General features: G+C 37.3%; 3 protein-coding genes across 5 annotated transcripts in view; 1 reads left to right on the forward strand and 2 right to left on the reverse strand.

Annotated features, from left to right (window-relative positions):
- Positions 1-10,317, reverse strand: part of pbrm1 (polybromo 1) — a 26,130-nt gene extending 15,813 nt beyond the window's left edge. For all 3 annotated transcript variants that reach the window (XM_081357352.1, XM_081357354.1, XM_081357353.1), the window contains exons 1-17: positions 10,162-10,317; positions 8,467-8,612; positions 8,253-8,350; positions 8,022-8,169; positions 6,926-7,072; positions 6,689-6,799; positions 6,530-6,598; positions 6,344-6,442; positions 6,081-6,166; positions 5,314-5,405; positions 4,720-4,936; positions 4,510-4,651; positions 3,626-3,720; positions 3,209-3,488; positions 2,595-2,700; positions 984-1,623; positions 674-885 (exon numbers count right to left, since the gene is read on the reverse strand). In XM_081357352.1, the coding sequence (XP_081213478.1) occupies positions 674-885; positions 984-1,623; positions 2,595-2,700; positions 3,209-3,488; positions 3,626-3,720; positions 4,510-4,651; positions 4,720-4,936; positions 5,314-5,405; positions 6,081-6,166; positions 6,344-6,442; positions 6,530-6,598; positions 6,689-6,799; positions 6,926-7,072; positions 8,022-8,169; positions 8,253-8,350; positions 8,467-8,604 (2,680 nt within the window). In that variant the 5' untranslated portion in view covers positions 8,605-8,612; positions 10,162-10,317. The remainder of the gene's footprint in view (positions 1-673; positions 886-983; positions 1,624-2,594; positions 2,701-3,208; positions 3,489-3,625; positions 3,721-4,509; positions 4,652-4,719; positions 4,937-5,313; positions 5,406-6,080; positions 6,167-6,343; positions 6,443-6,529; positions 6,599-6,688; positions 6,800-6,925; positions 7,073-8,021; positions 8,170-8,252; positions 8,351-8,466; positions 8,613-10,161) is intronic.
- On the forward strand, positions 10,001-18,297 carry gnl3 (G protein nucleolar 3). The gene is made up of 15 exons (XM_081357355.1): positions 10,001-10,367; positions 10,523-10,581; positions 11,295-11,435; positions 11,573-11,692; positions 11,774-11,854; positions 11,987-12,122; positions 12,211-12,314; positions 14,291-14,435; positions 14,551-14,638; positions 14,830-15,007; positions 16,740-16,882; positions 16,985-17,121; positions 17,205-17,353; positions 17,586-17,697; positions 17,783-18,297. The coding sequence occupies exons 1-15, from the start codon at positions 10,355-10,357 to the stop codon at positions 17,887-17,889; spliced, it is 1,713 nt and encodes a 570-aa protein (XP_081213481.1). The 5' UTR covers positions 10,001-10,354; the 3' UTR covers positions 17,890-18,297.
- glt8d1 (glycosyltransferase 8 domain containing 1) lies at positions 18,014-22,719 on the reverse strand. The gene is made up of 10 exons (XM_081357356.1): positions 22,519-22,719; positions 22,251-22,298; positions 22,003-22,101; positions 21,720-21,930; positions 20,800-20,908; positions 20,631-20,715; positions 19,710-19,822; positions 19,255-19,421; positions 18,948-19,060; positions 18,014-18,850 (listed from the first exon to the last, which is right to left on the reverse strand). Exons 2-10 carry the CDS (start codon positions 22,264-22,266, stop codon positions 18,666-18,668), a joined length of 1,098 nt encoding a protein of 365 aa, XP_081213482.1. The 5' UTR covers positions 22,267-22,298; positions 22,519-22,719; the 3' UTR covers positions 18,014-18,665.
- Positions 22,720-22,904: the final 185 nt, after the last annotated feature.

The raw sequence follows: 22,904 nt of genomic DNA on the forward strand, positions 1-22,904 counted from the left end.
TTTAGGAAGCAAAGACTGTGTTTGAACACAGGAGAGAACTCCACTAAATGATTGTTTTGTGTGTATGGAATAAAGGAGTCACTTCCAAAATTGTGATGGTTAATAAAGGCTAAATATTTATCCTGTTTGATTATGGTTTGTGGTTACAAAACGTTTGTCACTTCTGTAAATGGGTCAATGGTAAATAAGGGTTTCTAAGATAAAGAAAATTATTATTTTTTTTTTTAAATCCATTTTAATACAAGCTCTTAGAAATGTACTCTTTTTTCATGTAGATCATATGGTTCTGAAAAAACATTTATGCCATTTTTAACTGTGCCAAGTTACATTTTTTTATCAAAGTGACTAAAAATGTGGTGTAAACATCAAGTATAAATGAATTACACATTTTCCTTAAAATATGTGAGTGTACACGTCATTATTATCAAAACATACCTTTTTCAAGGTAAAATGTTTTTTTTGTTTTAAATCATGAAATATTAATTAATAAATATTTCACTTGAATTGAAGGATTTCACTTGAATTCCAAAAATTAATTTGAATTCAGAAATTAAAACCATGTTTATCACAGAAGAGGTATGTTCAAGTAACTGTATGTATGAATTGGATTTTATGATGTAATTCTGAATACATAAACAGACTGAAAAACAACTGAATACTACAGGAACGGTACCTTTTTTCTCTTCTTCTCTCTTGAGTTTATCCTCTTCATATTCTTTGGGCAGCTTCTCTTTCTTCTCTTTCTCCACGTCGCTGTGCAGGTGTTTAGTGGTGTAACTGAGGGCGGGCGTCAGCAGAATCTCTCCGTTCTTACACAGCTCATCTCTGATCCGGATGAAGAACTGCTGGAGCTCCACAGAGTCCTCGAAGATCTCAGAGTCCGTCCTACGACACAATTTAAACATTTGGTATCGTGCAACACAACTCTTTACCTCTCCAGGTACAAAAACCCCAAGACAAAACGAGTACATGAAGAGCATCACCTGTGCAGACGTCTGGCTTTCTCCAAAACTTCAAACATATGGTCCTGGAACACATCTAGCCTCCTATAACGGCCCTTATCCACGTTAGCTCTGATGATCTCAAAGTTCAGTGGAGTCTTATCAGAATTGTTAGGATCAACAGCTGGAATCTCCGCCAGCGAGTCACTATAGCAACGCCCCTCGTCATCCTGGTGGCCAAGCACTGAGACGAAAAGATTGCGGATGAGCTCCTGGATGAGCCGTGCAACATCTGGGACATGCGCGTCGTCGCCGCCCTCCAAGTCTCTCCTAGTCTCCAAAAGCACTTTGTGAAGCACCAATGCGTCTTTGTAGATCAGCGATTCAGGCTCGTTATAAGTGCAAGCGTTGTTGAACATCAAGACTAAGTCTTCCACCAGAGCATCAACATCCTGGTACTTGTTGGCCAGCATGTGGCTCTTGACCTTCTCCATGTCTGTGGGTTTCTTGATGGCCACATAGTAGTCTGGAAGCTCAGCGCGGGACGGGAGACGGAGGAAGATTGTGCTGAGGCGACGTCCACGCTTGTCAGTGTAGTTCTTCACTGCTTCATAGAGCTCGTTGAGTTTCTGTTGGAGAGGGGTCAGGTACTTGGACTTTTTAGGAGAGATGCCACTCTTCCCTGGAAAGACAGTGGCACATGGTCAGTCACAGCTTCTCCTAAGAGGACTGGTGAAAACCATAACTCCTGAGACTTCCCTCCAAAAATAAGAGCTTAAATTCAGAAGTTTTTTTAATGTTAAAGTCCCCCTGTGGTGAAAATCAAGCGTTTAATGTCTAGTGCTTTAAGACAAACCATGTGTAAATTCATAAGTCGACACCATTGCTGAGCAAAGTCTCTTTAAAACTGCGGTGAACTAAAGACAGTCTCAAAAACACGGTTTGAAATCGTTGGTCTTTCTTACGTCACAAACTACCTTATAACCAATCAGATCAACGTGTGATCGGCAATGAGTGGATCTCTGAGCTGAGTGAGTGAGTGGAGGCGGGGCTCATTTGCATATTCATAAAACCGCATATACTAAATGAGGCAAGGGTGTGTGCATGCAAGCTATTTTAAGGCATGAAGAATTTTTTTTTCAAAGAAAAAATGTTTAAATATGTAATTTTGGTGATCAGAGATGAGTTTTAAGGGATAAAATTATTGACTAGAGGCGGATCTTAAAATGACATGGCACTGTGTACCACAATGATTATTGGCTCTGTGATGAATGCTTTGTTCTTTTTCTGTAGGTCGCTTTGGATAAAAGAGTCTGCTAAATGCATAAAATGAAAAATAAAAAAATGTAGTTGCAAATGATGCGGAAAGTAGGAAAGTTTGAGAATTTAGTTTTGGGAATATAATTGTTTTACAATTCAAAGTGGTGTAAAAATTACACACTTCCAATTTAAATAGGATCATACTACATTTTCTGACTCGTTGTGGTAGAATTGATGAAAAACTGTCCAACAAAGAGTGTCTGACCAACATGTGTGCAAGTTTAAAACTGGACAACAAACCCTAATATAGGGCATGCACGATTTGGGGGAAAAAATCGAATTGTGATTTTTCTGATAAAATATTGCAGATAAAAAAACGCTTTCTAAACATACTAATTTTCAGCTTGGGTGAAACGATATCCTCGTCATCCGGCGGCGGTCCAAGTTCCCTTCGTTTTTCTCTTAATATCTTCTCCAGAACGTTGGCGTCATTGTAAACCTAGAGTCAAACCAAATAACAAGCTAGTCATGAAACGTTAGTATCATAATCCCTACAACAATGAAATTCTTCAGAAAGCTCATTTTCATGCTCATTTACTCGATCCCAGTGGTGCCCAATCCTGTTCCTGGAGATCTACTGCTGTGTTCATGATTTTTCCCACCTCGTTCTTAGATATAATGTCTGGAACGCCACTGAAAGTTGCCGTAAATCGATCAACCCCAACCTAATAGCGAGATGCGTCATTTGACGTCACTTCTAAGATGATTGCCTGGAACTCACTGAGGTCTGAAGTAGGACATTTAATTTGGGATATTCCCAGCATGCCTACCTTCCAGCCCTGCTCAACACACCTGTCTGTAATGATCAAGTGCTCCTGAAGATCTTCAGGTTCTGGTTTGATCAGGGTTGGACCTGAAATTTGCAGGAAGGTGGATCTCCAGGAACAGGATTGGACACCCACGCTCTATACGGCCTTTCCAAGCTTATTAGTGACCCTTAAACTCACTTGAGAGCCTTCTTCATTGTAGTGACGTGCATTACGAAACATCAGCTTCATGTCCTCCATCATGGAGTCCTCACTGGGGTATCTGTCAGAGCGGATGTTGTGGTCTATGGTCCTCAAGTCCATTGGTTCCAGTATAATCTTGTAGTAGTCTGGGTAATCTTTTTTTGAGGGCTTGACCATGAAGAGGTCGCAGAGTCTCCGTCCTGTGCCCATCTCTCGAGCCTCTGCCACAGCAGCGTACAGAGCCTTCATGCGGTTCTTCTTTGTGTTCTTCTTATGGCTGCAAGAGGTCATGTGTTAGTGATGTGTTAGCAACTGCCACTCTTGCAAAGCGTGAATGTCCCAAATGATGCCCTATACACTATGTACTCAACTATGTAGTATACTACCACTGGTTCACTAATGTTGTAAATGTACCTTTTGCGCTTGACGCTGCCGCCATCAGAAAGCGTGGATGAGAGCATACTGTCACCATCTTCATCATCTCTCCTCATCAGCTCTTTCCTCTTCATCTGAAGACACACGTATGCATAAACATAAAGCGAAGACAAAACGGATTCTTTCTGGATGTCACACGTTGGTGGAACATGTTTAATAGTTCATGTGATGAACTGTAGGTTCATTTGGGGCTGCATGATAACGGTTAAACCGATAATCACGATTTAGGAGAATGTCAACTCAAATGCATGGCTTAATTTTCTTCATCTAGTTTCCTGGTTTATTATATTTAGCCTATCATATAAATAAACACATTCTACATTATGAAAACTTGCTTCTCTCAAAATCTAAACCTGTGAAATTCCATTTATTTCTGTAACTTCAACAATTTCCAATGATGTTAATGTTTTTCTATTAAACAACAAAAAAGATTTATTTTAGATTTTATCACAGAGAATGTTCAATTAATAATAATAAAAAATATTATATGCAAATAAATATTATTACATTACAAATTAATATTATATTTAATAATAAAACATTTGTATATATTTTATTTGTAGATATTTTTCACAGTATAAATGTACAGATCCCACACATGACATTATGGGTAAAAAACAAGATATTGTTCAAGAACGAATTCATTTGTGGCCACATTATACTAATTAATTTCCTCATTTTAGTTAAACTGTGGTCATTTCAAGGGTGCGAATTCTTAATTAATGGCTACAATGTCTATTTTTTATTCGCACGTCATGTGCGGGGCAAAGCACAAATCATTCATTCTAACTGCACTGCCCATTGAGTCCCTGTAATTCACAGTAATTTATAACACGTCACTGAGTGGAATGGATTTATATTACCTGCAATATTTGCTGCAACTTCAGCACGCGCTTGTAGATTTGAGAGTTGGGAGCGTTGTAGCGTTTCGCATTCTCAAACATCAGGTTGAGGTCTGTATCAATCTGTTCCACACTTTCATACTCGTTGTTCTTCATCTTACTCCTGAGGAGAGATAAAATACATGTCATCCTCTGCTGAAAACCGAGGAGCGTCCTACCGTCCTACTGCACCTTATCTGCTGGAGGGAGATTGGATGGCTGATCTGATGGAAGTAGTTGGGCAAGTCTTTCCTGGAGGGCAGCTGAAAGAAGGGCTCGGCTAGGAGCTGTCCCTGGTTGTTTCTGCCGCCCCGCACTGCCTCGTACATCTGGAAGATGGGGTTGCACATGTCCATGCTGGAGTGCAGGCTCTCGGCCTCTGACTCGCCTTCATCGTAATGAACAGAGCCTTGAGAACATGGAAACAGTCTTCTGATTAGCATATAGTAAGGATGCACTGAAATGAAAATTCTGGTCCGAAACCGAAAATTCTGGATGCACTTGGCCGAAAAACGAAACGAAAAAAAAAAAAAAAAAAAAAAGTTAAATATCTTGCTTTAAATTAGTTTTTTTGTATAATTGTATTATTATTAAACTTTTTAATTAAATAATTTGGGGTGGCATATTTTCGGCCTTTTTTCTCTTTCGGCCAAAAACCAAAAATGCCATTTCCGGCCGATAATTTTCAGCAGCCGGAACTTCGGTGCATCCCTAGTATATAGTATACAAGACAAATTCTAACATAATATATTGATGTTACATCTCTGTCTTCAACAGTGCTATTACCAGTTAGTATGGCATCCTCTTCGCTCTCTGAGCCGTACTGTAGAGCGGTAGTGATGGAGGAGAGTCTGTCTCCTTGTGCAAACCTTCTGTTTCTGTTCACAAACACCAGAGCAAAAACAATACAAGTCAAACTTCACAGAATATAAATGTTTTAGTTTGTAGATAAAAATCATTCATTAATTTAAAAACCACACATTAGAGTGGGTACATAACACCATATTACAAACCTTAAAAAAACACAATGATACTTTTTATATAATTTTTACTATATTAAAATGGTGCAATTGTAAAATTACGCAAATGCAAATATTATATTGCCAAAAGTTAAAAAAAATGTCTGCATGTTGTAAAACTAGCACATTTCTTAAAATTATTTTATGATATTAAAATGTAATCCATGACTTGTAATCCACAAAATGTAATCCATAATTTACCTCATTTTGTTGGTGACAACTAATATATTTAATACAATTTTATAATTCTATTCTATATACTTAAGCTAAAATAACTAACTAATAAAGTGTGTTATGATAATATGTAACCCATAACACAACTTGCCTGATCCTGATGCTACTTTTATTATAATATTAAAATGTAATCCATGATTTGTAATCCATAAAATGTAATCCATAATCTACCTCATTCTGATGCTGAAAACTAATATATTTGGTACAATTCAATAATTCTATTCTATTTTACATACTTAAGCTAAAATAACTAACTAATAAAATGTGTTATGAAAATATGCAATCCATAAAACAACTTACCTGATCCTGATGCTACTTTTAACAGGTTCTGCATGTTCAAGCTCCAGTTTTCTCTGTGCAAAGATCTTTTTGATGGTGTTTGCATCCTGGAAATTCATGATTTCAAATATAATAAAAATCCATATATATATATATATATATCTATATCACAGACAACATGGCATTATATATGTATTAAACTATTACAAAATGCTAATCAGTGCAAGTCTAAGATATTACATAAATTGTATTCAAATGCAAACAGAACTTCAGTGACACATTACTTTAAACACTTGTGATCCGGGTTCATTGTAGGTTTTGGCATTTTTGACTAACAAGTCAACGTCTTTAGCCATATGGTTTACACTTTTATAGTAGCACATCTAAGGGAGAAAAGACACAAACTTCAGTGTAAATCGATAATAAATGGTGATAAGCTGTAATAGATTATGATCATAATAATAAGATACCTGTATCCGGTGTGCAACGATCTTCAGATCTATTGGTTCTTTAATAATAGCATAATAATCTGGATATTGCTGAAAAAGAATGTTTAAATGTTTAATTAATAATAATAATAATAATATAATATGTTTGTGTATGTACTCAAACGAAACTGAGACAACTACCACTTTAGAGGGAAGTCTCTGGAAAAGTTCACTGATGAGACGCCCGTGTTCTGTGTACGACAGCACAGCATCCAGAAGCTGCCCGAGAACTTCCTTAAGGCTTGAGACGGACTGTACAAACAAAACAAAGCAGAATTGATTTAACTCTGCCCAAACACATCTAAAACTCTTCTGAATAGGTCCTAATCCTCCCTGGCGACAGACACAACATGACCGTCAAGATCTGCGACCTCTGACCTCCTCCTCTGTGGCCCCTCCGGGGGTTTCCTGTGTGTCGTCATCGTCATCATCTTCATCATAGTCTCCTCGCTGCACAAACTCGTTTTTGGTGCGAATGTACAGATCCCACAGTTTACAAGCCGCTCTGTACTCCGGAGTTTCTGGCTGCACAGGAAAAGAGGCTTTAGCGTATTCTGATTTGTATTTATTTATTTTTTGGCATTTGTGAATTTCCTATTTAAATGATTTGGTAGATCTAAAGCAATAATCATCAATATTTCAATCTCACTTTCTCAAACCTATTCATGGCACAATAATTAAAACAATATACAAATATATTTCCCGGTCAAAAGTTTAGAATGATTAAGATTGTTTAATGTTTTTGAAAGAAGTCACTTCCACTCACCACGTCTGCATTTATTTGAATACAAATACAGAAATATGATTAGAATGTTAAAAAACGGTTTTCTATTTTAATATATAGTAAACTGTAATTTATTCCTGTGATCTAAACTGAATTTTCAGCATCATTACTCCAGTCTTCAGTGTCACATGATCCTTCAGAAATCACTCTAATATGATGATTTGCTGCTCAAGAAACCTTTTTATAATTATCAATGTTTCTTATTATCAATATCTTTTGTGTAAGTTTGGGCTGTGAGTTTTTTTTTTTAAGAAATTCATATTTTTATTCAGCAAGGACGCGTTAAATGAATCAAAAGTGACAGTAAAGATATTCATAATGTTACAAAAGCTTTCTATTTCAAATAAATGCTGTTCTTTTGAACTTTCTATTCAACAAAGAATCTTAAAACATATATCAGTTTCACACATAAATATGAAGCAGCACAACTGTTTTCAACATTGATATTAAGAACTGTTATAATAATAATGCACAAATAATAATTAGGCAGCAAATTTTAGAATGATTTCTGAAGGATCATGTGACACTGAAGAAATGATGCTGAAAACGTACAGGAATAAATGACATTTTAAAATATATTAAAACAGTTATTCTAATAATATTACAGTTTTTACTATACTGATGCAGCTTTGGTGAGCATGAGAGACATGATTTCAAGCATTGGACTGCTAGTGTAAGATAGATACGCACTTTGTAGTACGTCTTGGCATTGTTGAATAAGAGCTGAAAGTCGGCTGTGAGCTGCTCAACATCATCATACTCCTCCATCTTCAGCTTCTGCTGGATCTTCATCATGTCGATGGGCTGCGACACCACATCATAGTAATCCGGCTGGTTCCTGTGGGGACGCATTGCATGTCTTATCCACTGTGATGTTGAAACTGTTTTAGATATTCACTCGATCTCTCGTGTGTCACTGACCTTCTCTTTGGTGCTCTGATGAAGAGTTCACACAGCATCCTGCCCTGATCATCCTTATAGTCTCTGATAGTGTTGTACAACTCATGACACACAGCAATCTGTAAGGAAAACAGATGACGCACTAGAATATGCAATATTCCTAAAGCAGATTGTGAAGTCACTTGATCTGGGAGAGATGGATCACATCAAATGTACATGAAGTGTATGAACTCACAGGGTCAACAGTGGGGATGTTTGTGGTTCTTCTCCTCTTCCGACTGGTTGAAGGTATGGATGTTGTCTGGCTGTCCTCGAAATCTCCTCCGCTCACACTGCTGGATGGAGACGTGGCTCTCCGTCGCTTTGAGCCCATTGTAAACGCTAGGAAAGAGATGTAATAAGTCAAATAGTTAATAACTGAATGCTCCTTAAATATATTTTTTATAAATTACTGCTGTTGAAGTAAAGTTGTTGCACAGTAATACTACTCATTTAATACCGGGGTACTAACAGAATTATGTGATTAAGAGCAAACCACTGATTGCACCAAAACGTTATAGTCACACAGTTACTAATAATAAGATACAACTGTGGTTATTTGCTATATACCAACACTGTTATCAAAATAAAAATAAATTAAATGAAAATGATTCTGAAAACTCTGTTAGAATGAGATCAAATATAAATTTAGAAATATTTCATAATAGTAAAAATAATTGTAGTGACTGATATTTTGGTGGAAACTATGCTTATCATGGTAAAGGGTCAGTAAACGAACATTTTCAAATCAAATTTAATAATGTATTTATTAAAAATAGCCATAAAGTATTGTCATTGGCTTCGTCATGAATTAACAATAATCCCACAATACAGTAATACTAGCTAGTGCCATTTACTAACAGAATTATGTCTAGACATCCATTTACCAGTGTTGTTTATAAAAATGGTAGCCATAGTTTTAAAAAGAAGTTATTATTGCTAAAAAGAAAAGAAAATGGCAACTAGTATTAGTCACCACCACAAATAAATAAATAAAATAAAAAATAAGCAAAATGGCAGAAAGATTTTGAAAGCTTCTAACACTGATATTGTTAAATATTTTACAGTATTTTCATCTTTATAACTGAATATATATGTGGAATATACGGGAAATTGTTTTCAAATCAGTGCATATGATATACATACAGTATACATAATATATATATATATATATTATCAAATGTATATGTTATATATATTTATATATATATTTGTATAGTATCAGTATAATTATAAATATATTATGTAAACAGACTTTTGTTAAGATGCGATTAATCGATTTTACAGCACTAATTAAATAAGCATATAATACAATTAACTGATTATTGTTGGTGTAGTAGAAAATTAGCAGTCGTCCTAAAGTACAGTACTGCTGGTTAATACCAGCTTACAAATTAGTGGCAGCTGATACGTGTAAACATTCATGTGCCATTTAAGAGAAAGATGTCCACACTTTTGAAAGTATGCAGATATAGAACAACACAAGAAGCTGCAGATCAATATCAGTCTTCTGCACAACCCGGATTTTTATTATGCTGTTCTTACAATAGCACCTCCAACATGAGTGATGTGCAGCTATGAGACAATGCGTGAACCTGTGATCAGATGCATTTATTATCACGTCTGATGATCACAGCCACTTCAGCAGTGCGATGATGATGATGATGATGATGGTGAAGGTGGGACCGTTATGTGTCTGCAGACACAAGCTGTGTGACACATGCATCAGCACAGGCGGATAAAAACAAAGACACACACACATACATACACACACACGCGCACGCACGCACTGGGCCATGCAACACTCTGCGTGATGATGCTCGCGCTTTATTATAGCATGAACGGCAGATATTGCAAACAATACACAGAGCGCGCGAGGTGCAGGCCTTACCGTCCGTGTCTGATCAGCTGTCTCTGAGAGCTGTCTGAGGACTGACACACATTCAACAAGGAGGCTGAGTGATTTATTAAGAAACTGAGGGAAAAAAATTAACCCTTCACAGCGCGAGAGCGGAAGCGGAAGTGAGGAGTAGACACGTGCTGCGTCGTGTACGAGAGGAGCGCGTGCTGGAGCAGCTACAGACATGAAGAGGCCGAGTGAGTATATACTCTCAAAAATAGTATTATTAACGTACTTTAAGCATACCAAAGCAGCGTAAATCATTATATTTACCCGTTGTTTGCTAAAAGGATGTAATAAACTATCAGAAGTAAGTAGTCAAACACTGACGGAACTCACGTGTCTTTTGTAGAGTTGAAGAAGGCAAGCAAACGCGTATCATGCGCCAAACGCTTCAAAATACAAAAGAAGGTAAGAGATTTCAACTGTACATGTAAGTTACATACGTTAATATGGGCTTTGTTACAGCCCATGTATGTATGGGTTAATGACATGCGTGCGTATTTCTGTGTCCAAGTGCATGATTTCCTTTTAAAATAATTTGATAAATTCACTGTTTTATTCTATAAACCGATTTAGTTTGAATTCATTTTTAGTACATTTAAGTAGTACTTGTTTTATGTTTTGCTATCTTACACGGACTTAGACAACCATTTAAAATGGTGTCTTAATAATAAAATATACTATGGCGTCATATTAGGTTTGAAATCTTTCATATAAACGTTTTAGAAACATCAGCAGTTTACAGCTGTTGAGATAATTGAAAAACTCAGGGTGGCACAACTGCAAACATGGCTCTATTATTATTAATTGACAAGGCAATAACCGTAAACATGTTAATGCATCATCCAGAGGAGCCTAACTGGAAAAGAAATGCCCTGGAAATAAATTTCAGAGAGCAAATATCACAAATATGCTTATTTAAGCAAGTAAAAGCTGATAGAACACTGAGTATATTTTTTTTCTATCCAGACAAGTAACCTTTTTACTCAAGTGAATGTCCGGTTTACTCGTCCGAAGGACAAACACATAAGGCTTAATGTTGTTTATTATTTTTCTTGATGTTATTATTACACATTTTGGACTCTTGCCATTTATTATTTTTTGTCTTTCTCCATTGCTAGGTTCGGGAGCATAACCGTAAATTAAAGAAAGCTGCAAAGAAGACCGGGATAAGCCGAAAGCCAAAGAAAGATGTTGGAGTACCAAACAGTGCGCCTTTTAAAGAGGAAGTGCTTCGAGAGGCTGAGCAGAGAAAACAGGAGGTAAGATCATTACTAAAACCAATGGAAATCAAATTTCATTTTTCCAGACTAACAGTCAGAGTGTTTTGTACCTATCAATTACTGAAGCATATGTCTTTGCACTTAACTGATGTGTATTAATTATGTTGTTCTTGAAGCTTGAAGCTCTGAAAGAGCAAAACAAGATTGTAAAGAAGCAAGAAAGAGCTGCGAAGAGGAAAGAGGGGAAAGAAGCTGCCAGTGCAGGAGTCGAACCTGCAGCCAAGAAAGCTAAAAAGGTAAGAAAGGTGTAGAAACTTTTACTAAAGAAGTAAATCACTGACTCTAGCTTCACTTCTAACTTTATTGGTTGTTTGCAGGGGACGAAAGTTAGAGAAGCAAGGGCTGCGGTAGCTAAAGAGAAAAGCGCTAAAACATTCAAATGCTGCGAGCTGAACAAGGCAAGTTGACAAACTGATTTCCAGCATAACAAACTGACAATAATATATTCCTGAATCTGTGTGAGGGTCTCCAACATGGCCAAAATGGTCATTCACAAGGTTGATCTTACATGGGATTGAATTCTTGTGCAGGTTATTGAGGCATCTGATGTGATCGTGGAGGTTTTGGATGCTAGAGATCCTCTGGGCTGCCGCTGTCCTCAGCTGGAGGAAACCGTCCTGAAACATGAGGGAAAGAAAAAACTCTTGTTCATATTGAACAAAATAGGTAGAGAGCAGTCTGCATTGCCATACACTTAAAGTCACCCAGTTATCATGATGGAAACTGGTTATTAAAGTCTCTTTTTACTTTTTAGATCTTGTTCCTAAGGATAACCTAGAGAAATGGCTTGGGTATCTTGAAGCTGAGTGTCCAACTTTTCTCTTCAAAGCATCTATGCAACTAAAGGACAGAACTGTGGTATGTGGTTCCATAATGTAAAACATCCCTTAAAGTGTGTTGTTTTGGAGTCTCCTACAACAGGTTTACATGCATCAAAGGTCAAAAAACATTCAGGTTTCATTTTCTCATAATATACATTTGCACATCACCACATTTTTTAATGATTCTCAAACGACTTGTCAGATGAATCAATCTCTCTAAATCACTCCTTTCCGTGAGCTCTGACTGCTCTGATTGGCCAGACAGCTCAGTCTGTTGTGATTGGTCTACCGCGTACAGCGCGCGTGTCGAAAACAAAAACACCCATTGCCATAACAATGTCAGCTCTGCGTGTCCTGAGGCTTCCTACACCGTAAACTAAACACAGTAACGAACAATGAAGTAGATTTTACCATATCAATCTGAGCGCGAGTTTGATGATGAAACACTAAAAGAACTAGTTATTCAACCCGAAACTCCATCGCAAGGACGACTCGAGCAGGACGTTTCTCAGTGATGCACTACTCAGTTTGAGGCAGTGTTAATTTTAACCAAAACTATGACGAAAAATGTTAGTTGACGACCTTTTTTTTCCTGACTAAGACAAGACGATGAGAGACGACACCCACGTCATTAAACGATAACTGTGACTATCAACACATGCAATATCGTTGACGGAAAAAGACGAGACTGAAATGTGTTTAAAAAAATAAAAACTTGACCAAAACCACTTGTTTTTGTCGAATAAAGGAGACAACACATTACAGTTTTTACGAGCGTTCATGCTTACGGTTACCAGATTTCAATAATTGAATCCCCCATCAGGGCTTTTCTGTCAAAAGAACACGTTTCTACCCGGTCTTTTCATTAGTATCTGGCAACCATGTGCACATGCTCTACACTGCTGAAGAAGCGCGGATGATCTGAAAAGTAAACGAGTTCAGCGATCTTCATTTGAGATTTTCTACTTAAATTAAAGTGTCATTCAAAGTGTGTTCTGTCACGAGCCGCTTGCGCTGTTTGTGCGACTAAATGTGCGATCAAAATGCAGGCTGATATCCAGCTGTGTTTTTAATGTTAATCATATTATACGAGCAAGAATGCAATGTTTCCTGATTATCCAAACGATTTCAAATGTGACATTGATTTTATACAACAGTTCAACAAACAAAAGGGTAATATTAAGTGATGTACTACATTTAAAACAGTATTGTCAGTAGGCTTATTGCTCTATTTTGCAACGAAATCCACAGCAGAACTGCAGCACACCGCTGTGATTCATGAACGAATCGTGAGATTCAATGACCCGTTCATAAATACAGCAACTTGCTTCGTTACTGAATGAATGGAAGACTCGATGACTGACTCAAGACAGTGACTTAGTTTTAATTGAATCACTTTGTTTTTACCATCATTGCATATTTATATGAACATTGTTTTATTTAAAGCATTATTTGTTTTATAAAGGTAAAAAATTAACTGGAAAAATTGATTAAAGAGGGCAAATGTCGTCCCTTAATGGAAAAGGTGTGACTGCAGCCTAAGTGGAAGAGAGGGGGTACGGCACTCTAATTGGAGAACCACTGAACTAAGGAAAAGGGATATGTAGAATTACACAAGTGCTACTGCTAAAGAGTGCAATGCCAATACAGCCTGTGACCTTGATTCAAATTTCTCATAAGTTAATTGAATTGGCCTAGAGAGAAACATTATAATTAATTTTTTTTAATGTAAAGACTACATATAAAATAATTCCTGTAATTCCTCACCATCTGCATTCACAAGTGCATCAACAAACCGATTATTTTACTTGTACTTATTTACCGAGTATTTTTCTAATTTATTGCGGTGAACATGTGGAAACTGTATCAATAACAGTGCATACATTAGCCGAGCTAATAAACTGACCAACAGTTTATGCTTAAGCCGTTTATGACCTTACTCCGATAAAGGGAAACGGGTTAACGCGTTTACATAAGCGCACTCATTGTCACTTCATATTCTCCATTTTACAGTCACAGAAGAAGCAGAGAGGAACGAATGCAGTTCTGGATCACAGCAGAGCAGCTTCATGTTTTGGACGTGACTGTCTCCTACAGACGCTTACTGACTTGGCTAACAAGAAAGATGGCGAGACCATGCTTAAAGTTGGCCTTGTCGGTAGGACTTCTTGTCATTTTTATGCACCACGGTGATCTCATTTCGTCATCATGAAATAATTTCGTAACTGCTTAGTGTGTTTCTATTGAACCTTTTACTGTTGCCTTGTCTTCAGGTTTCCCTAACGTGGGAAAGAGCAGCATCATCAATAGTCTGAAAGAAATGCGAGCCTGTCATGTTGGCTTACAGAGAGGATTGACCAGGTAAAGCTTCATTATTTTAGTGTCCTAGTATATGTGAATTTGAAGCATGATGAACTGTATTGAACTGACCACCACATGAAGTCTTCAATCAATCCAACACTGAGCTTCATTTCCCAAAATGCATTTCTGCTGTAAGGCATTGAGCCTCAATAACATACCAACCTCAATGATATTCTTCCCCTCCTATATAGATGTATGCAAGAAGTGCATATTACTAAAAGTGTGAAGATGATTGACAGCCCAGGGATTGTGGCGGCCCCCGGTAACCCAGGAGACGTGATGGCCCTCAGGAGCCTCCAGGTGGAGGAGAAGGAGGAGAGTCCCCTGGAAGCAGTCAGGACTTTACTCAAACAGTGCAATCAGCAGCATGTAAGGAACACCTTAAGAAATCACAATAGGAGATTTGTGGCTTTTAGATCAAACGTTGACTCAGGTTTGCACAGAATTTTAGAACGAGAATGCATCCTCTCTCTTAAGTGACAAAATCACATTTGTTTCAATGGAGAGCTGGTGATTTCTGGCCGCATGAGTGACAGTGACCATTGGTGACAGGATGTGTCCAGCGACGTGACAAAGTTGATAGGTTTAAGTTTATGCAAATGAAGAACAACTTTCAAGAGCGACAACCGATAGGAGTGAATTCAGTGGAGCGCACGCGATCCGTCACTACATCCTATAGTGGAGTCTCAGCGGCGTGATTAAGTTAATTTAGCGGTCAGCAACTTTCCTATAATTTGTGTACATACGGTGGTACATACGCTGACTCTGAGCCTGAATGGTTTCCTGAACCAGGAATTCATTATAAAAGCATCTAAATAGTTTATACCACAGACATAAGCAATCTGGTATTCCAGTCTGTGCTGTAAACTAAAAGCTATTTTTAGATAGAGGTTCACTGATGCGACCTGCCCCAAAGGCTTCACCAGCTTTTTGTGTTGTTTCGTACCAGCATTTAAGGTCAAAATGCGTAACTGCTATGCTAAATGCTTACAGGTTGGCAGGTCTGAGAAAGTCACAGAATTCTATGGAAGCTTGTTTCCGCCACAGAATAAAACATTTGAAAAAATAATTGCGACTTTTTATCTCACAATTGCGAGTTTACATTTATTTCTCAGAACTGCGAGATATAAAGTCAGAATTGCATGAAATAAAGTCGCAATTGCGTCTTATAAAGTCCGAATTCTGACTTTTTTTCTCGCAATTGGGACTTTATATCACGCAATTCTGACTTTATAATACGCAATTGGGAGATATAAAGTCAGAATTGCATGATATAAAGTCGCAATTGCGTGTTATAAAGTCAGAATTGTGAGATATAAACTTTTCTGAGGTTAAAAAAAAAAAGTGTCCATCTTTTTTTTCCTTAGAATTGGACTTTATATCTCACAATTGTGAGTTTATATCTCACAATTCTGAGAAAAGATGTCATAATTGCGAGATATAAACTCGCAATTATGTGTTATAAAGTCAGAATTGCGTGATATAAAGTCGCAATTGCGAGAAAAAAAGAAAAAATTCTGACTCTACAAGATGTAATTGCGACTATTTCACACAATTCTGACATTATATCTCGCAATTCTGACTTTATAACACGCAATTGTGACTATTTCATGCAATTCTGACTTTATATCTTGCAATTCTGAGAAATAAAGTCAGAATTGCGAGATGTAAACTCGCAATTGTGAGATAAAAAGTCGCAATTATCTTTTAAAGTGTTTTATTCTGTGGCGGAAACAAGCTTCCATAGAATTCTGAATTAAAATATTAAATAAATAAAATAACTTGATGCAGTTTGGAAATCGCACATGCTCATATTGCCATTGATTCAAAGTCGTAATACATTTTCTATAGATTATTATTAACTGTTTTGAATGCCAACAATGTGTGTATATATTTTTTATTTAAAAAATTGACTTCCATTGTTTCCAAAGGTTTTTTTTCATAGAATGTAGGTAATAATTGCAACAGGAATTACATTTTTTTTTTTTCAGACAAATACAAAACTTTTAACAGTGGAAATCCTTTTTGAGGGGTCAATTGTCATTTTTCTTTTTAACCTCATACAGTATTGCAAACTTTTTGTTTCATGTGTCTCTTTCAGATAATGCTACAGTATAATGTCCCAAACTACAGAAACTCCTTAGAGTTCTTGACCACCTTAGCCAAGAAACGAGGTTACCTGCAGAAAGGTGGCATCCCAAACACAGAGCTGGCAGCCACGACGTTCCTCAACGATTGGACTGGGTTAGTTTCAGAGTTTATTCACCGTACATAATTCTTAAATCACTTTTTTCTTTCTAAGTCGAATCAGCAGTCTCTTCCTAAGCATTATGTTGTGTGTTTTAGAGCTAAACTGAGTTACCACAGCAGAGCACCAGAGCGACAGGACCTCCCCTCGTACCTCTCTGATGCCATCGTGACTGAACTGCAGTCAGGTCTGAATATGGACATGGTGAGGGAGGGCAACCAGAATGCCATCAGAGGTACATCAGTTCATTGAACAAATCAGAATATAACACTTGAGATTTAATGAAGCGAAATATCAATGAAATGTACCTGTCCTCAGGTGTGCGGTCCCCAAATCTAGCGAGCAGTATAAATTTCAGCTCAAAAGGCCCCACTGCTGGTGTGCTGGACGTCGGTGAGCTGCCTAAAGAGACGATAACAGCAACGACAGAAGCAGATGAGACGGACATGACCGCCAGCACAGACGAGGTACTTCATATGAGCCACTTACCTCTGTCATCAGAGACCATGAGAAATGATGAGTTAGTTCTTCACATAAGTCCTTGATGACCTTTTAATCCAACTCTGATTTCTCTCTGACAGCAACTCCAGTAGATTTGATATTCACAAACCATATACAAGAGAAATGTTGTTGTTTCTCAGAATGCATATTGAAGTGTCTTGATTTTAATGCATCTTTTATTTTTTTGTACAAATTAAGTGTCAAGTCAACCCTGCTGGCACACAGCCGCTGTCCACATTTAAGCCTGAGGCTGAAATCCCCATTCCAAAGATGGAGACACAGATTCAGGAATCAACACAAAAGAGAGAAGGTATGTTTTGTGATTTACACCAATAAACTTCCTCTTTCGGTTTGATGTCTTCTGTCTATCAGTTGTTTTGTCTTATCTTTTGTAGACAAGCCAACTAAAGAAACTAAAGTGAAGTTTGTCAACGTCGACCTGACTTCAATGCAGCACAACAACAGTGATGACGCGTATGATTTCAACACAGATTTTGTGTAAAATTTCATGGACTGAGAGGAGTCAGATTGTAAAATGGCACTCGGTTAGAGTGTATCTGTATGTATTCATTCATAATAAAATGTGCATTATAGCTTATTTGACTAAATAAAGGGTTAACACTCTTACATTGCATACAAAAATTATACAGAGCTTTATTCAATACTTTATAACAGTTTTTCCTTTCTGTACAAATTAGCATGATTTCCCCTTCAATCTGAGGACAAAACTTGACATGCTGAGTAACAGCTGACATGAAAAAACATGCACCCACAGAAATATAACTGAACACTTAACCGAAGGGAAAAGTGGTTTGTGTAGTGTCAAAGAGCATTTGAAATGTTAATCGTCACAGGTTTGTGTCGTAAGCCCTGAAACAGACTAAAATATTGATAATGAAATAAATTTTGCAACAAAAAAACAAGTTGGTCCACAATTCCACCCCAAAATATTCAGGATTAAACGACATTAAAAAAAAAAAATCTAGATCACTTGTATGTAAATGTAAAAGCTCTGCCATAAATGTTTTAGTGTTAGTACTTTATAATTAGACAATGGATGCTGAGGTAGTGCATTGATTGGTGTTGAATGTTGCTTCTTTGCTGTTTCTCTGTTCAATGTTGGTCCCAGTAACTAGGTTTCTTGAAAGAACATTAAGAAGGCCCCATATTTTGCATCCAGAAATCCCCTGAACAAAGCCAAATGTCTGACAAGGTCCCTCCACAAAGCACTTTTTTTTTCCTTATTTTTTTTTGTATGCATGTAGTCCAAACCACAGTCTATTTTTCCTCAGCGTGTCTCCGGATTGTGTGGAATTTACCTGTGGGATCTGGAATGTACCATTTGTCCCAAATGTCAGAAAAAGAGGAGGTTCTTCCCCACGGTTTATAATGTCCGTTCCAATGGAGAAGTTTGGCAGCCTTCACAAACTGAGCTGAATACCGATTCCCCGCTCCTGTCGCCCCTAGAAACGAAAAGGTCAAAATGAAAAACTATTGGTCACTAAGAGATTCAGAAAGCTGCTTTACATTTATGAACCAGAGCCTCAATGACTTCCTCACCGAGATGTCGGACGTGCCACATGGGATCAATGTTCGAGTGGTGCTTGTAGAACACGATGAGCATAGGTGGCGTTGTGATGCTGTCCGCCAAAGTCTTACTGTAAAGGTCCTCTCTAAAGCAAAACGACCACACACAACCATTTACGGCCCTGTACCTCGAGATGTCTTAGAGGATTTCAACAGATTAAACACTGGATTTTACTCCAGTTCTCTGCCTTGTAACATACAACAGCTGTCCTTAACATTTTTTTTAATGAATAATATAATAAATCAGAACACAACACAAGTAATGAAACATGAAACTAACTTAGCATTGTGCTCCATCCAGAACTCAAGCTGGCTGGTGATATTCTGCTGCTTCCACTCGGTTAGATTGGCCACAAAGACTCCAGGATTGAACGAGCAAGTGTTTGCTCTCATTCCGAGCTTCTTGATCGCCTCTTTCTTGAAGTCCAGAAAACCAATATAGCTGTTCTGTAGCAGGTAAAACAAATGAGCAAATCCATGGAATATGTGTTATGCAAAACTTTTTTGAATTGGGGCTGGATGGTATGAATCATTTTATACCACAATATAGAAAATAAATGGTTTATATATTCAAAAACCATGGCTATATTTGGATAAACAAGTTCATGTTTTTGAAAAAAAACATCCTGTAGTGTCATATTCCTCCGTGTGTCTTTGTCATCGCACTGCTGACATTCTGACAGGTCTGAGCGGATTCTGGAATCCAGGCAGTTTAGATCATTACAGAATAATCACCTGATTTCCAGCTCCTCTGACCATGCCTTTCGAGGAGGAAGAGTCACAGTCCTCTGAGAAAGCTGCTGCATGCCCAAACTTAAGACTGGTGTCAAAAAGCTCCTGAATGTCCCCTGAACCATAGAAAAGAATACATTTAGCACTTCCTGCTGTATTTTACAGTACCAATCACAGTACCATACCTACAATATATATATATATGTATATATATATATATATATATATATTTATTTACATATATATACTTGTACAATACGCATAAATTCTGTATGTGTAAAATATGCAGATGGTGTACTACACGTAATAGAATGTGCAGTGTAAATCCAAATCCAAAGAGAACTGTATTCCACAATACAATGAACTTTACCTTTCATTTCCAATGTGAAAAATAAAACAGATTTGAATAAATTTGAACATTTTATTAACAAAATAACCATTTTCATACCCCATATAACTGGATGCCACTTTAAATTAAAATTATTTAGAATTAAAAATGTAATTTTACAGAGTGGTGCAGGGATGAGGTCTAAACCTTGAAGACTAATTCGCCACTGGTTCCCTCCAGATTTTCCTAAGGGTTTTTATGATGGGGTTTTTCAAAGTAAAAAAAAGGTCTGTGGTAAACATAAGTTTACTATATTTGGACGTTTTGTTCTACAACATAAATTACACACCCATATTGAAAACACAAATTTTGAAGCTGTTATGTTTACTAGTTACTACATGAGAATGTTTGGAGTGTGAGTGTGTGTAATGTACGTCATAGAACAAAACATATATACACATATATGTATATATAGAGGCAATGACATGCGATATTCTCATTCTAGATTGATGTGATTGGACAGGTATTAGGATATGCCTCTGTGGACAATATGTGAATTCTGGGGTCTTTAAAAATTCTAAAACTATGCACTTCACCTTGTACAATTACATCATCATCTAGGTAAATTGCTTTCTCTGCATCTGGCAAGAAAACTGGCATGTAGAATCTGGCGAAGGTCAACTGAAAAATAAAATACATATACAGTTATGATATATAACTGACATTTACACTTCTATTCTAACAGAAGCACTGGCGCTTGATTACCGGCTTCACTGCCTCCACCTTCTGAGGATCATTAGATATTTTCCCAGCCAGGATCTTCGGATCAAAAATTATAATTTTATGTTTCAAGTCAGTCTTACTCAACCATGTTCTGGAATGAGAAATAATTATGTGTACCAAATTATCACAGCACAGGTAATGAAACACAATATAGTTTGATACAGGGGTTTTCAATCTTTTTACGCCTGGTATTAAGATTTGCCGTTTTGGTCAATCAGATCACAAGTGGATGATGCTAAATACAGGTGTAAACGGGGTCTAAAACGTATTGACCACTTTCAGAGGTAGTCGAAAACGCATTTAACCGGATTGCTTTCGTGGTGTAAACGCTCACATGGTCCAGTCTTCAGTGACACATGATCCTTCAGAAATCATTCTAGGATTCTGATTTGATACTCAGTTATTATCAATGTTGGAAACAGTTATATTTTCGATATTTTTTTGGAACCTGTGATCATTTTTTCAGGATTCATTGATGAATAAACAGTTAAAAAGATTTTTAAAAAATGTTAAATATTAAGCAGCATTTCCAATATTGATAATAAAGCAGCATATTAGAATGATTTCCAAACTATCATGTGTCACTGTAGATTCAGCTTTGCATCACAGAAATAAATTATATTTTAAAGTATATTAAAATAGAAAACCAATATTTTAAATCATAACAATATTTCACAAATATTATTTACAATTTTCTGTATTTGTGATCAAATAAAAGCAGGCTTGATAAGCATAAGAGACTTCTTTCAAAAACAATAAAATACTAATGTTTCCAAACTTTTGACCGGTACTGTATATATAATTTTTCTGTAAACGTTTTCATGGACCCCCAAGCACTCCCTTGCGGACCCGTTTGAAAACCCCTGGTTTAATAAACCATAGTAATGCGATATAAGGTGTACCTGAGATGAACCACAGACTCATTTAGAGTCACTATGTTGAACACTACATTAGCTTTGCTGTTGCGGTAGATGCTGTTCATGGCGGTGACAGCAGCTCCCAGTCTCTCCTCTGGAGCGGTGATGAGCACTGGGATCTCCTCTCCTGTTCGGATGACCTTATGACCCGACAGGAGGTCAGTCTCAAAGGGCAGGACCATCCCGGGCACCGTGTCTGCAAACACAAAGAAAGATCAGTGAGGGTGCCAAAAACTTTTCAACTTCACCAACATCAACATCTTCATACCTGAATTCTCTTGCTTCAGGAAATCATTGAGATTTAGCAGATTTCGATGCAAAATAATCAAAAAGGCGATGGCAAGCAGCACAAGAATAACCACATTCACTGGAAAAGAGAGGTTATATGTTAAAAGATAAAGTTTGAAGAAAGCAATGCTTAAAACCTTGTGTGTGTGTGTGTGTGTGTGTGTGTGTGTGTGTGTGTGTGTGTGTGTGTGTGTATATATATATATATATATACTCGAATATACTCACCTCTGCGTACAGTCATGGCACTCGATCAAAAGCACTCGAGTTTAAATCCTGAATGAAAACAAACACTAACATGAGTGAGCAGAAAAGAAAACGACAGAAATATGTATTTAACATCAGGTTGAAGCGGAATATAACACAAGAAGCTTACAAATTAAATCATACAAGTAAAGAAATCACTGCATATACAAACAAAATGCATTTGAGCAAAGAAGTCCAAAACTGCTCAAACATAAAGCCTTGAAAACTGCAGGTGTGTACTAAACCTTACTTATTATATCGTCTGGAGTCTCTTCGGTTCTTCATCCAAAACGCCAACTCAACATCAACAAGTCCAGTTACCCTTCAGTCCTGCAGTGAACACGCCAGAGCAGAAAAGACCTTTCACTGGTTATATAGTATCAGGATAGAGCGCAACAGCCGGAGTCGACTGGTGTTTTGAACGAATCTTTTAAGTGAACGAATCAGTCTCGCACACTTCGATGCACTGACTCCTTCAAGACAGACTGTAGCGAGAGCCAATAGCATTCGAGTGCGGCCTGTATAGAAGCATTTCATTGGCTTGACCCTTTGAACGAACACGCCCCCTTCAGTGCACAGAACGAGTCGAAGATTGGAGTCTGATCCGAGGTTTCCTTCTCAAACTTTTTTTCCTTT

Source organism: Scardinius erythrophthalmus (genome assembly GCF_964197995.2).
Source record: "Scardinius erythrophthalmus genome assembly, chromosome: 25".
In the NCBI taxonomy this organism is placed as follows: Eukaryota; Metazoa; Chordata; class Actinopteri; order Cypriniformes; family Leuciscidae; genus Scardinius; species Scardinius erythrophthalmus.